Raw genomic sequence first — 14927 nt, forward strand, 5'->3', positions numbered from 1 at the left:
CCACATCCAACCTTGGACAGAGGCAACCTCTACGGACCGTACAACACCGGCCATATGCTCACTTTTCTGGATGCAATTTACACAGTGCTTGTCCCTGATCCAGATCAGGAGCCTGCTAGATGGGACAATGTTAGTTTTCACCGGGCTGTTCTGGTCCAAAAGTGGTTTGCCACCCATCCACAATTTGTAGTTTTGTAACTACCCCCATATTCACCTTTTCTAAATCCCATAGAGGAATTCTTCTCAGCCTGGCGCTGGAAAGTGTATGATCGCCAACCCTATGCCCGCATGCCGCTTCTCTAGGCAACGGAGGACACATGTGGGGACATAGAGGTTGCCTCTGTCCAAGGTTGGATACGCCATGCTAGGAGATACTTCCCTCGATGTTTGGCAAGAGAAAACGTATCTTGTGATGTGGACGAAGTATTGTGGCCAGACCCAGGCCGGAGAAGAGATGAAGCGTAGCTTAGCACTGGTGACTGCCCCCCCCCCCCTACCAATTCTTGGACTGCCCCCCCGGGACCCCCCACACACACAATTGTGTTATTTACTGTATTCTAAAGAATATACTTTTGGTTTACATATGTTTATGGTTTTGTTGTATGCTACTGTATACAACAGTAATTTTTGGCCTAATAAATATTTTCTGTTTCTACATTGCATTGGTGTTTACAGTGTACTTGTTACCCCTCTCAGCAGATGACTTTCACTGTAGAACATTGTATTGAAATGTAGATATAAGCCTATGAAAGACCAAAGAGCTTTAGATTTAGAACAACAGTGTTTACATGGTATATCCATAAATGTACTATTATGAAAGCAGTGTTTGCCATTTGATGCAAATGCTTCATTCTGACATGTGTTTATGGCATTTTGAATGCAGTGTTACATTTTGAAGGAGATGTGAGGCATTTTGCATTTTGTGTGTGCAGTTTTGGGAATTGTGTGTAGAGTTTTGAAAAAAGGAGACAGTTTTGAAAATGTGTGTAAGCAGTTGGAAAACACTGTAAGCAGATAACCGTTGGGGTGCGGTGAGCTACAGTACCTGGGACAAGCAGCCACACTGTGACTCGGCTGTCTCCATGGGCGTTGGTGGCCACACACTGGTACTGGCCGGCGTCCTGGGGCAGCAACCCACTGATCTCCAGGAAGGAGTTGGGCAAGACCCTTACCCTCCCGGAGCGGGTCAGGATAGTGAGGCCTGCCCGCTGCCAGGTCAGGTTGTGGCGCATGGAGCCCTCCACCTGGCAGGCCAGCACAGCCACGGCCCCCACAGTAGAGCTCACATTCACTGGGGCCTTCAGCACCGGAGGAGGCTCTGTCTCATGGGAAACACAGTCAACACAGTGAGACAAACAACACACTATCAGCAGGGACTAAACAGTACAGACATAGTTTACTGTCAATGTAAACATTTGGAATTACATTTTTTAAATCTGTGGACTTTATATCAGCAATATATAAGAAGTATTTTGGAATGCTATTCATATATTTGAAGTGGTGTATGTGTGTGTGTGTGTGTTCTTCTGACATACCTCTCACAGTCAGCTGTGTGAGGGCTCGTCCCAGTCCCGCGCTGCTCTGAGCGATGCACTCGTACGGACCCTCATCCTCACCTGAGGCATGCGGAATTTCCCATGATGCTTTGCCAGAGAACCTGAGACATATGAACAGTTAGCTGGCAGGTGAATGATGATGGGAACAGGATACTGTCTTACAGCACTGACAAATTAGCCTCTCTGGCACAGAGACACAGTGAATTCCTCTCGCCAGAGGTCGGCATTATTTAATGTACACTACCGTTCAAAAGTTTGGGGTCACTTAGAAATGTCCTTGTTTTTAAAAGAAAAGCAAATTTTTTGTCCATTAAAAAAACATAAAATTGATCAGAAATACATTGTAGACATTGTTAATGCTGTAAATGACTATTGTAGATGGAAATGGCTTATTTGTTATGGAATATCTACATAGGTGTACAGAGGCCCATTATCAGCAACCATCACTCCTGTGTTCCAATGGCACGTTGTGTTAGCTAATCGAAGTTAATCATTTTAAAACGCTAATTTATCATTAGAAAACCCTTTTGCAATTATGTTAGCACAGCTGGAAACTGTTGTTCCGATTAAAGAAGCAATAAAACTGGCCTTCTTTAGACTAGTTGAGTATCTGGAGCATCAGTATTTGAAGGTTTCGATTACAGGCTCAAAATGGCCAGAAAAAAAGACCTTTCTTCTGAAACTCGTCAGTATATTCTTGTTCTGAGAAGTGAAGGCTATTCCATGCGAGAAATTGCCAAGAAACTGAAGATCTCGTACAACGCTGTGTACTACTCCCTTCACAGAACAGCTCAAACTGGCTCTAACCAGAATATAAAGAGGAGTGGGAGGCCCGGGTGCATAACTGAGCAAGAGACAAGTACATTAGAGTGTCTAGTTTGAGAAACAGACGCCTCACAAGTCCTCAACTGGCAGCTTCATTAAATATTACCCGCAAAACACCAGTCTCAACGTCAACAGTGAAGAGGCGACTCCGGGGTGCTGTCCTTCTAGGCAGAGTTCCTCTGTCCAGTGTCTGTGTTCTTTTGGCCATCTTAATCTTTTCTTTTTATTGGCCAGTCTGCGATAAGGCTTTTTCTTTGCAACTCTGCCTAGAAGGCAAGCATCCCGGAGTCGCCTCTTCACTGTTGACGTTCAGACTGGTGTTTTGCGGGTACTATTTAATGAAGCTGCCAAGTCTAGTGTCTTAGTGTGTTCAACGAACAGATACTCACTGGAACAACTTATCCTCTCCAAGAGACACTCCACTCCGGGTGAACCTCAGCCTATAGGGAACATCGCTCTCTACCGAACAGCCAATCATAGCGGGCTGCATATAAAAGCTGTTCACCACAAGGGGCATGCTCACAGCTGGGGGATCTGTTTCAAGACAAAAAGGAGAGGAGGGAAGAGGTCACACACCGGACTAGGGCTGTCTGTGAGACAGTAGGGTGGAGACTGAGGAGAAGGGTCTCTTACCTGGGATGATGTTTGTGTAGGAGACACTGGACAACCTCTGGAAGCGGTAACCTTCCTCATCCTTCCCTGTCACCTTGAGGAAGAAACTTTGGGAAGGAGTGCGAAATTCTGGGACACTCCAGAGTCCTCGGCTGCCCCTGTCAGAGGGCAGAGGCACAGGGAGGGTGCGTAGGGAGCGTCCTGAACCTGACACTAACTCCATGAGACTCAGCTGACCTGGTGGCTTCAGTCCTGTACACTTCAGTAACACATGGGCTGGAACTCCTATGAAAGGGGAGGAAAGCCAAATGTTATTCAATGCAATCACATATACATACAAAGATGTAAAATGACATGTACACATTACCTTTGATGGGTCTCTCCCTGGTATAGTTGAACTCAGACACTGGTATACTGGAGAACCCAGCCCGGAAGTCCAGATTGCTGACCCCTGTAACTCTCAGAGTGTGGCGGCCACCACAGCCCACCTGGACATAGAAAGGGGACATTCAGTTGTTGTTTTGTACATCAGAGGTGACTAAATCAGTTATCACATTCTCAATACAGGATGATCACAACCATGTCAGGAGGCTCTACGGTACAGTACCTTCAGAGTCCAGGCTCCAGGTCGGGGGAACTTCAGGTTGACAACACGGGCTGAGTTTGGGATATTCAGTAGCTCTGTGAGGCCCTGCTCCACTCCAACAATGCGACCTAAGCAATTGAAACACATAACAATGTAATTTCAAAATGTGAAATAGCATTTGATGTTCAGCTAAATGGATATATAGTATTATTCTCAAGTAGTGGCAATCTTTTCAGTGAGAATACATAATGAAAGCATAATGTACCAAGGGGATCCCTGAGCTCGATCTGAGGGGCTGGCCCACTAAGTGACACAGTGAACTCCTTCAGGCTGGGGTCAAAGGGCACCTCCCACTGGTTCTCCTGAGCACTGTCATGGTTGGAGGAGAGCAGGTGGACCTTCAGGCCCTGTACTGTCTCTTCCACCCACTTCAAGACCTGGCAGGAAAGAAGACATCATCTCAGCAAGACAGCAGCACACCTCACACCCCACACAGCTAGAGGACAAACTAGACAGTGGTGGTCTGGAACCTGTCACACTAGACTAGGCTATATAACATTCTGGCAAAGACCTCTACTGGAAACCAAATCAGAGCGAAAGGACAGGAAGGATGTGCATGTGACCTCATGACCCATCTCTGATTCTGAAACTGTCTGCTTCAACACTGCAAGCTGGTCTTTGTCTTTGGACCATTCTTCCATCGCCAAAGTATGTCTCAAAGGGATCTTCCATAAACAAAAGGAAAATGAAACAGCTCAACTGTCAAAAAGATAACATACAGTTTTCTGCACTCTTAAGCATGAATTCCCCAGAGGAGTTGGAAGGCAACACAGTGGAAGGCAACACACTGTCCTTCTGCAAACTACCTTTAATGAATCATGGGATTGGTTCTCCTGTCCTGGCTTTACAAGAGTCTAGGAGAGATCTATTCCAGATTATAAACAGGTCCAACTGTGCAGGATAAATGAAGACTATCAATGAATCAACTGTTTTACTCTTTGTTATCTGAAAAATTGGGTGGGCTTTAAATAGCAGATGTGGCCTGAGAGGACTGATCTGGTCTGGAGTTGATGGGATTGTGGCGGCTTCACTGAAATGAGGCTCATTATCTTGTTATCAGAGAAAATATGACCCAATGCCTGGCTTCTGCTGAGACTGAAAAAACCCTGGGTGGCTTGATTGCATTCAATTCCAGTAGTAAACATCATTGAGTATACTTTTCCCCCATGACTATTACTGTAGAATATTTGACCGGTAGAATTTTTATCTTTGAGTTTTCAACCCTGTAGGTGAAATCATGCTGGTGGTTATGAATCAGAAGAAAAACAACCTCTGTCCTTTCTCCTTTACAGGAAAAGAAGAGCATAACCTGTTGTGTAACTGTGTCTTATTCATTTCACTGGCTGGACCATCCTTTTTCCATCTTTCAAGTGCTTTACAAGCAACTGTGGTCTTGTATTTGTTTTGACCCCATAATCGTGAGGGCAGACATTGTGGTTGCATTGTGTCTATAATAAAACAAACTGAAAACAATGCTTTAGTGGCCGCTCTGAAAAAAGGGGCTTATTCAACACATCTTCATATATTTAGGAATAATGGAGATTGGAGTGAGCAAAGCCTTTGATAATTTAATTAGCAGGCCTCCCCTCTCTGTGTACCGGCCCACTGGCTCCTCTCAGCAGCTGATTCCTCTCAGAGTTTACAACTGGAAACAGCTGTAAGGTCTGCCACATGTGCAGCCGTCCCCAAGGGAGCAGGAAACTGCTGTAGAGTGAGCTACATCTTCCACAAACCGGTGTCTATTTCATCTCCAGCACCCAGGGAGGACACAGAGTAGACATTCATCTCCCCACAGCCTTAGACAAAGGGACATGGAGACTCCGAGACATTCATCTCCCCACAGCCTTAGACAAAGGGACATAGAGACTGTCTGGTCTGACCAAGGTGTGTCTCAAGGAACATGGTGTGTTCTGATGGTGCTGCTACAGCCGCTCCCTGCCTGAGCCATGGGGAATCCAGAGAATCTACGGGTCTTTGAAACCTCATCCGCTGGGTCTCAGCTGAACAGGCACATGGCGGTGTGTCAGGAAGAAGCATGGACTGTTCTTTTCTTCCTCCAGCTTGGTGGTTGTCTACAGGGATTCCTCTTCCTCATGCCCCTTTGAACCCCTCCAGTAGACCGCCTGACTGATGGTTTCTCTCATCGTGGTTGGGGAACCTACAGACTACAGCCCTCCTTGCAGACAGGGGTCACCAAGCTCAAGCTCTGAGGTTAAGATGCTACCACCATTGCGGTGAGAGAAGAGACAGGGTGCCAGGAACCAGGCTATTAGGCCAGATCAGTCCCAGATGATCCCCGTTCTCCTATTGGACGGGAATGTCAAAACACCTGCCTTGCCTTTCCCCCAGTCAACAGACAAGAGTCTACCACATCTGTCTTCCTGTCTCTGGTCTAGACCACAGAGAATGGCTTTGTTCACTAACCTCAGGAACACGACAGAGGATACAGGTTAACTGGATTTCATTTATATTTTCACAAACACTCCTGTCGCTTTAACTCACTACTGGGCCCACCTGAAATCATTAGGCCAATGTTTCCAGTGGTTATTTTATGGAAGGAAGTCCAGCTATTTCAGAGGAGTGCATGTGGATCACAGGAGGTTGGTGGCACCTTAATTGGGGAGGATGGGCTCGTGGTAATGGCGGGAGTGGAATAGGTGGAATGGTATGAAATACATCAAACACATCGGAACCATGTGTTTGATGCCATTCCATTAGCTCCGTTCCAGCCATTATTATGAGCCGTCCTCCCCTCAGCAGTCTCCACAGGTGTGGATTTGAAACACAGAGACACGAACATGCATTGGCCAGGATACTGCCAAGGTAATCATAAACAGTCTACAGTAGATTATAGATGGGAGGGCAATAACTCATGAGCTCATGGCCTGTCCTGTCTCTTTATCACCCTTATTGAGTCTAAGCTGAGGCAACAGAACAGACATCCACAATATGCATGGATTCGTGCATGGATGAAACCTCCCAGAGCCCAGAACGATTTCTCTTGGCCAGGTTCTCAGTCCTCTTACATCCTTCACACACTGAGAACTGAGGATAGCCTCTGTGATCATTAGGACCAGAATCAACGCATTAGTGTTTTTTTTCTACCCGAGCTCGGGATTGTTTGGCTATTTGCTCCAGTGATAACAACAAGTTAAGTCTTAAGAGTTGAAGGAGTGTCACACACAAGGTTTCACAATGAGCTGTTGTGTGTGGACTTGGAGCCAGCTCCAGTGGGCAGCTGTGTTGGAAAGGGAAGCCATGACAGATCATATCCTGGGATTAGACAGTAAAATAAGCAGTCTGCTTTCTCTCCACCTCTCCCCCCGAGACCACAAAACACTATGTATATTTGATTTGGCAACAGTTTATTAAACTCATATTAAGGGGGAAGATGTTAGTTAGATGTCAGGTATTCATGCGGTTTCTAAGGATTAAAGGATTTACATTCATTTAGTAATAACATGCCACCTAGAAGTTACAATCCCACTGGTTGTAAATGCAACTGAAATACGGTAGTAGTTCTCCATGTGGCTCCATACTAAATGAGCAGAGAGAATAGCATGACATTTTAAAGGTATAATGGGTCACATTAAAACATAAAGGCACTCCTGCCACTATCCACACTCGGGCCCAGGTTGAGAGGACTGGTTTCTGTTGGGGGGGTGAATGTGGTGCCTCAGCTCCTCACTATTAACCACTATAACGTAGCACAGCACTGTCCTGCAATGTGGACATGACATTCAGACACTCCTCAATGAACTGTGGAGGCTATGAAGTGTTCATAGAACCATATCCCACACACATACACACATGCACCATACATACTTGCATACATAAAGACCGGCATGAGTTGAAAGAAAGCAGACACACATAAAAACAGACATTGAGAACTGGGTTCAGGGGTTCAGTGGGCCACCTCCCCCAGTGAACAGTCATACTTGGCTCCAGTGTAGAGCTGCCCTCTCCTCAGCCCAGCGATCTCATGTGATGATATTCAGGATACCAGTGTCTCTCCCAAAGGAAACCGGCTTCTTTTATGTTTGGTTGGGAGTTATTGAGCCCCGTTGAATTTGGCTTCCAAGATTTGGGGTTCAGTTACATGATAAGATAAAGGAATCACTCACCCCTACTATGTAGTTCCTGGTGAGTTTAATATTAACTTCGAAAATATTTGATGTGTGTCTATGAAATATACAATGATTACATGTTCGGGTGATATGGGATTCATATCGCTAGTCTTTCAACTGCTTTTACATATCAAATATTCTCCATAAACCATTTGTTCACTTGAACCCACGTGCATTTTTTTTAACCCATGTCCTGAAGAGACAATAAACCTTTGCTTCTTACAGAAAAATCACACTATGGTTGACCATTTACTCAGCACACCCTCGTCAGTATGCTTGAAAATAATATCCATTTGTTTGATGACTCTCACCTCATTGACTTGCTGCTTGTTCAGGTGAAAGATCTGTCCAGAGCTGGTGGCAGCGATCTCTTCATAGGCTCTGTACCCAGGCTGAGAGCGGTCTCCACAGTCCCCAGTCAAGACAAACACAACCTGGGTGCACACAGAGGACAGCAATGGAAGGTTATTATTACTGAACTTATACTGAGATTATTGTAATCATACATTGCAATCAATCATTACCTGTGACTGTCGGAGCTGCACCAGTTGCAGCACGTCCCTTTTCAGGTGGTAGTCCTTGGCCCTGGCATCAGTGAACACGTAGATAAAGGAGCTTGGTAGAGACACCTCCAGGGCCTTCTTTATGGCTCCTATACTCATCTCTGGACAGTCTCCACCTCCCTGAGAGAAGACAACACACAGACCATTGATCCAATGCCATCACGGAGGGCCTCAATAGGAACAAGCAATACATCACTATGCATAGACCTGTGCTATGCTGTGTAGCCTAACCATAATCTTATTGAGGTTAGAAAACTATACTATACTGTATTGACTATAGAGACTACGGGCTTTATATTCTAAGTAGTCTGCATTTCTATTGTACAGATCCTGCATAGCCTACCTCTTTCCTGGTCTACAGATTGATATCAAGCATGTACAGCCTATCCTATGGAGTCTGGCAGATGTTCTGGCAGAGGTGGTATAGCTCTAATGTTGTAACATGCTTTGGTTCTGGTACACACCTGGACAAACAGCTCCTGCAGATCCTGCTGGAACTTCTTTGGGTCAGTGGTGATGGACACAGGGCCAATGTCTAGGAGAACACATCATGTGGACGCTATTAACATTATACATGACGAATGGCTGGATAATCAAAGGACAATCAATAAAAGACAAAAATTAAAGATAATAAGATAGGTCAGTTGCACTGGATAATTATAGGCTTCTGGATGATAGTCCATGGTTAAATGATAGTCCATGGTTAAATGATAGTCCATGGTTAAATGATAGTCCATGGTTAAATGGTAGTCCATGCTGCTCCCTCAAATTGTTTTTATTGTAATACCCTAATTCATTAGTGGTGGACAATTAAGTATCACATTCATGCTAGATTATATAATAATATAGCATGTCTGTGGGGTTATTGTGCCATCTCTGGGTCAAAAAGCCCATGATGATTGAGTAATCATTAGTTGTATTTAGTGCTGAAGTTAAAGCACCAGTGTAGTCAAATGGCAAACCACCCTGCATCCCACTGCTGGCTTGCCACTGAAGCTTAGCAGGGTTGGTCCTGGATGGGAGACCAGATGCTGCTAAACGTAGTTTTGGAGGGACAGTTGGAGAGCCAGAAGGAGGCACTATTTCCTCTTGTCAAAATGTTTTAAAGATTCCAATGCCCCAGGGAAGTGATTGGAGACATTGCCCTGTGTAGGGTGTTAATCCCGGTGTCCTAGCTAAATGATTGTGGACTACAGCAAAAGGAGGACTGAGCACGCCCCCATTCTCATGGGGCTGTAGAGAGAAGGTTGAGAGCTTCAAGTTCCTTGGTGTCCACATCAACAACAAACTATCATGGTCCAAACACACCAAGACAGTCGTGAAGAGGGCATGACAAAGCCTATTCCACCTAAGATGATTGAAAAGATTTGGCATGGGTCCTCAGATCCTCAAAAAGTTATACAGCTGCACCATCGAGAGCATCCTGACTGGTTGCATCACTGCCTGGTATGGCAACTGCTCGGCCTCCGACCACAAGGCACTACAGAGGGTAGTGCGTACGGCCCTATACATCACTGGGGCCAAGCTTCCTGCCATCCAGGACCTCTACACCAGGCGGTGTCAGAGGAAGGCCCTAAACATTGTCAAAGACTCCAGCCACGCTAGTCATAGACTGTTCTCTCTGCTACCGGACGGCAAGCAGTACCGGAGTGCCAAGTCTAGGTCCAAAATACTTCTTAACAGCTTCTACCCCCAAGCCATAAGACTCCTGAACAGCTAATCAAATGGCTACCCAGACTATTTGCATTGCCCCCCCCTCTCTCTCTCTTTTACGCTGCTGCTACTCTCTGTTTATTATCTATGCATAGTCACTTTAACTCTACCTACATGTACATATTACCTTGACTAACCAGTGCCCCCGCACATTGACTCTGTACCGGTACCCCCTGTATATAGCCTCGCTATTGTTATTTTACTGCTGCTCTTTAATGATTTGTTACTTCTATTTTAAATGTTTTACTATTTTTTACTTAACACTTATTTTTCTTGAAACTGCATTGCTGGTTAAGGGCTTGTAATTAAGCATTTCACTGTAAGGTGTTGGTTTTGAAATTCCCAATCTGGCCCTCAAACCATCATGGCCACCTAATCATCCCAAGCTTTCAATTGGCCCATTCCTCTCCCCTGTAACTATTCCCCAGGTGGTTGCTGTAGATGAGCATGTGTTCTCAGTCAACTTACCTGGAGAAATAAGGGATAAATGAAAGTCAAAAAAGTGAGTTTTTTTTTACCATTTTAATTGAAAACAATCACAGTAATGATTTGATATTGGGATAAAAACGCCTGCATTGGACCTTTAACAGAGGGTGACCTGGTCAGTGTACCCCAGCATGACAAATAACAGCCTGCTAAGATCTGACACTTATTTGGACTCCTTCAAGGGATGATTGATGTAGCAGTAAACATTAACCGACAAACAGAGAATATATTGTTTGTGATAGAGAATAGGTTAGCATATAGAACAGTATTTCACTCTAGTGTGAGGGATGGGCCTGGTTGGTTGGGGTGGGGCCAACGTGTGTGTGTGTTTTTGTGTGTGTGTTTGTGTGTGTACGTGTGGCGTGTGTGCGTCAAGCTTTGCCATCAAATTGCAAGCCTTGCTTACTAAATATAACTATTACAATAGACATTGATAATTTGTGGACATGTCAGGCTGTCAGTCTGCCTGGTTGTAACGGCAGTCCTCCTCCTCTTCATCTGAAGAGGAGGAGTATTGAGGGAACCAAGGCGCAGCGTAGTGAAATTACATTTTATTAACGAAAAAACACGAACTTGAATAAACTAACAAAAATAACAAACGGTGTAGACAAACCTATACGACGAACTCACATAAAACAAGAAGAACGCACGAAATAGGACATATAGACTACACAAACCGAACAAACCGTAAACAGTCCCGCGTGGTGTACAGACACCGACACGGAAGACAATCACCCACAACGAACACTGTGACAACGCCTACCTAAATATGACTCTTAATTAGAGGAACGCCAAACACCTGCCTCTAATTAAGAGCCATACCAGGCAACCCAAAAACCAACACAGAAACAGAAAACATAGAATGCCCACCCAACCTCACGTCCTGACCAACTAACACACATAAACTAACAGAAATAGGTCAGGAACGTGACACTGGTGATTATTTCTTGATCGCTCTCTCTCGCTCTCCCACTGTATTTTTCTTGTCAGACTTTTAAAATCTTTGTCCCCACTTCACTCATAAAAGCCCATAAAACATGGATACTGTCACGCCTCTTTGTCAATCACCCAGTTTCTTTGCAATCTCAGGAGGTTAACAAGGTCCCCAAAGACAGAATGTGTGGCGTTAGTGTAGCTAGCCGAGCACAACATCCCCCTCCCAACTTCCAGCTCTTAGACCCAGGCTTGGTTACTGGGGCTGGTAGGCTTTCCGGAGGGGTGGATGGGGGGGTGATTGGGGTAATTACACACAAGCAGGCAGCATATGCTTCTCATCAGGGCTCAAACACCCTCCCCCAAAAGGGCACTCTCTATTTTCAAACTCCAGCTTTCCCATAGAGGGAGAGTGGAAGAGGGACGCTTGGGGAAGAAGCTTACCTGTTGCCATCCCCTTTAGCCCAGTTATCCTGTTCCTCTGTGTGAGTCATGTTAAGCACACTGACTGTAGCCTAACTCAAATGTAGCTGGGTTGTTCCACCAAGTCGTGCCTTTTGAGATGTGTAACTTTGAGATTTTTTGTTGTTGTTGATTTCACCCCATTTTAACATTCTGTCATAAGGAGCACATGCTCAACTTAATACAACACCTGCTTTACCATTTCAAGAGGTTAAATAAAGTGCCAAATAAAGTGACAGGGTTGACCATAACAGGGTTGACGATTTTATCTTTAATCAGCCATAAATCCCCTTGTGACAGGGGAAATGGAAGCTTGTTGTGTGCAACAGGGAGGGGCACTTGAATGCATGTTTCACAACAAAAAACACATTGTTAAAATACTTCTAGGTTGTCTATCTATGGGTAACAGGGTTGAAGTGTTACAGTATGCTCGACTCACTCGGTTTTCCACCACAAAACACCAGAAAATGGGCAAAAAGAGTAGAGCCAGCTCGCTTGCTTTTATATTATGATTTGACTATTAGATAGATGTTCAATGTTTCTTTTGAAAAATAGATTTTAAAAGGAATAGTTTCAACATATTAAAACAAGAGTTCAGTTCACATAACAGGGTTGACCTTAAAATGAGGGACAGGTTGTTTTTTGTTAAATTTAATCACTACTCACATTTAATAAATAATAATCTCCAGAAATGACGTTGTCAAAGCAACAAAATAACTAGGACTTTACAATGATGGCGAAAACTTGGTTAATTTCGTTAAAATCTTCCTGGAATTTTGGCACATTGGCAAGTCTTTATTCATATACAAATCAGATTTATTGAATTCTCCATGTGGTCTATATTAAAGGGCACTTAATTGAATACAACAAGCTTTTAAAACGTTATTCAACATTGGTGCACAACTTCTAATTAAAATATCAAAGGGATGCAAAAGGTACTCATTTCGTGGAAAGACCCAATTAGTGTCTTATTTTTCGAATTTGTTTATCTTGAAACAGAGCGATAAACATCTGTAATTTGTAGTTTGCTTCCAGTTAAAAACCTCAGATTAGCCAATGGATAATAATTTGCATAATATAAATCAGACAAGGCTATACTGTATAGGCTACAGTTGATTTGGCTAGTAAATGTTACGATAAGTCATGTAGTGAGTGAAATGCAGGAGACTGAAATCAATTGTTCATGTCAATTGTTTAATGTAAATAATGTAGGCCTATTGTCTTTTCTTTCTTTTTTTATGCTAAATCTCTTACTCTTGTAATAAATAATTAGAGTTCTGCAACTTTTCATCTTTTCTTTTTTACCTGGGTCATGAAACGGGACGAGGACAAAGTTTTTGATGGGTCTGGTCCTCCGGTTGAGGGTCTTTTCCAGGATCCGAGAAGCGCCCTCTATCACCTGTTTGAGGTCGTCGTACATTGAGCCGGTAACGTCGAACACAAAGGCCAGGGTTGAAGCGCTGTCACTGTCCATGGAATCAAAGTCCTCCTGGACCCCCTCAACTCGCAGGTCAGCCAGTACTTTGGACCCGCAAATAAAGAGCGCCAAGACAAGGCACTTCAACATAATACCGGTCATTATCAATTCACTGCATCTGTATTTGTTTTCCAGAAATGTAACAAACCAGTTAAAACACAAAACTTTTGGCGAATAAAAAAAATCACCTAGGCCTATGGAAATACAATTATTGCCAAAAACAACTCAAATCCAAAAATCATTGGAAATGTTGCCTCAATTGAAATGCACGCCGATCTAGAGTAGATGATGTAGCACGTTATTTCCTCCGAGTTACATCCATGTACAAACGTTTGGAGGGACTGGAACGAGCTGCTCCCCTGGAGAAATGGAACGCTGAGCGCTCAGAACGGGGGCGGAGATGGGTGTTAAACGGGTCCTGAGTAGGAACAAGCAGATTTTTTTGTGTGTGTAACTTGACCCGGCTATGACTTCCAGCCCCAACCCTATATCCCACATTCTCCTGGCTGGGTACACTTTATCTAACAGCATTGGATCTGGCCAACCTAGTCTGGTGCAAAGCAATTGTGCACAACTTTTACAGTGGAGAATATTTGTGGTCATGACTCAAGAGCATTGTCCAAATGGCTTGGGTTTTATTAATAGCAGCGTTTATATTCAGCTGGCATCTAATTTTGTACATGCTACTCTCTGGTAGTAGCCTGTCATAACAGTATACTATCCCTCTGGTGCATGAATGGAATCAGTGGCCTGACAAGATACAGAGAAATACTGTACCAGATGTGTTTTCAGAGGAAAGGTTTAGGAAGCCAAACGTCCCTTTCTCTTCAGATTACACATACTGATAAGAGCGGATACTTCGATTGCATCACATGCTGAAGCATTCGCTCTCAGTGATCTATTTTCTGTATTTTTTTTTCATTCGATTTATTTGAGCCCAAATAAATATGTAACTGTCACGCCATGCAAGCCGTGAGACCGAGGTAGCATATCCGTACATTTGGCGAGGAGATAAGGCAACCTACATGAGGAAGGAAAGGGGATGTCTAGATTGTGGACAATTCAGAGACCCAAAAAATAACCATTGGTGTCTGACAGGAAATAACAGGAAATCGACAGAGATTTAGAGTCACACTTCTGTGACTAAAGGAATTATCATTTCAGTTTCCTATTCCACATTTCTTCTTACCCTAAAAAAGCATATAAAAGAGAAACAAGACCTTTTATATGATGCTGCTGCAACGCCAGAAAACAATAAATTAAAGCTGTTTGCTACAATGATAGACATTTTCTCTTTCTGAACCAACCAGGTCATAATTCAGACAAACAGCGCATTCAGAAAGTATTCAGACCCCTTTACTTTTTCCACATTGTGTTATGTTACAGCCTTATTCTAAAATGCTTTTTCCCTCATCAATCTACACACAATAACCCATAATGACAAAGCAAAAAAACTTTTTTTGAAATTTTAGCAAATTAATTACAAATATATAATGGAAATATCACATTTACAAAAGTATTCAGACC

The 14927-nt window shown here is 43.8% G+C and overlaps 1 protein-coding gene across 1 annotated transcript in view; it reads right to left on the minus strand.

The window, feature by feature from the left end:
- hmcn2 (hemicentin 2) overlaps positions 1 to 13776 on the minus strand; it is a 72771-nt gene extending 58995 nt beyond the window's left edge. The window contains exons 1-11 of the mRNA XM_071403402.1: positions 13229 to 13776; positions 8794 to 8864; positions 8291 to 8449; positions 8078 to 8200; positions 3845 to 4016; positions 3601 to 3707; positions 3361 to 3481; positions 3015 to 3278; positions 2771 to 2915; positions 1536 to 1657; positions 1046 to 1318 (exon numbers count right to left, since the gene is read on the minus strand). Coding sequence (XP_071259503.1) covers positions 1046 to 1318; positions 1536 to 1657; positions 2771 to 2915; positions 3015 to 3278; positions 3361 to 3481; positions 3601 to 3707; positions 3845 to 4016; positions 8078 to 8200; positions 8291 to 8449; positions 8794 to 8864; positions 13229 to 13502 — 1831 coding nt within the window. The 5' untranslated portion in view covers positions 13503 to 13776. The remainder of the gene's footprint in view (positions 1 to 1045; positions 1319 to 1535; positions 1658 to 2770; positions 2916 to 3014; positions 3279 to 3360; positions 3482 to 3600; positions 3708 to 3844; positions 4017 to 8077; positions 8201 to 8290; positions 8450 to 8793; positions 8865 to 13228) is intronic.
- Positions 13777 to 14927: the final 1151 nt, after the last annotated feature.

The sequence above is a fragment of the Salvelinus alpinus genome, chromosome 5, assembly GCF_045679555.1.
Source record: "Salvelinus alpinus chromosome 5, SLU_Salpinus.1, whole genome shotgun sequence".
NCBI lineage: Eukaryota > Metazoa > Chordata > Actinopteri > Salmoniformes > Salmonidae > Salvelinus > Salvelinus alpinus.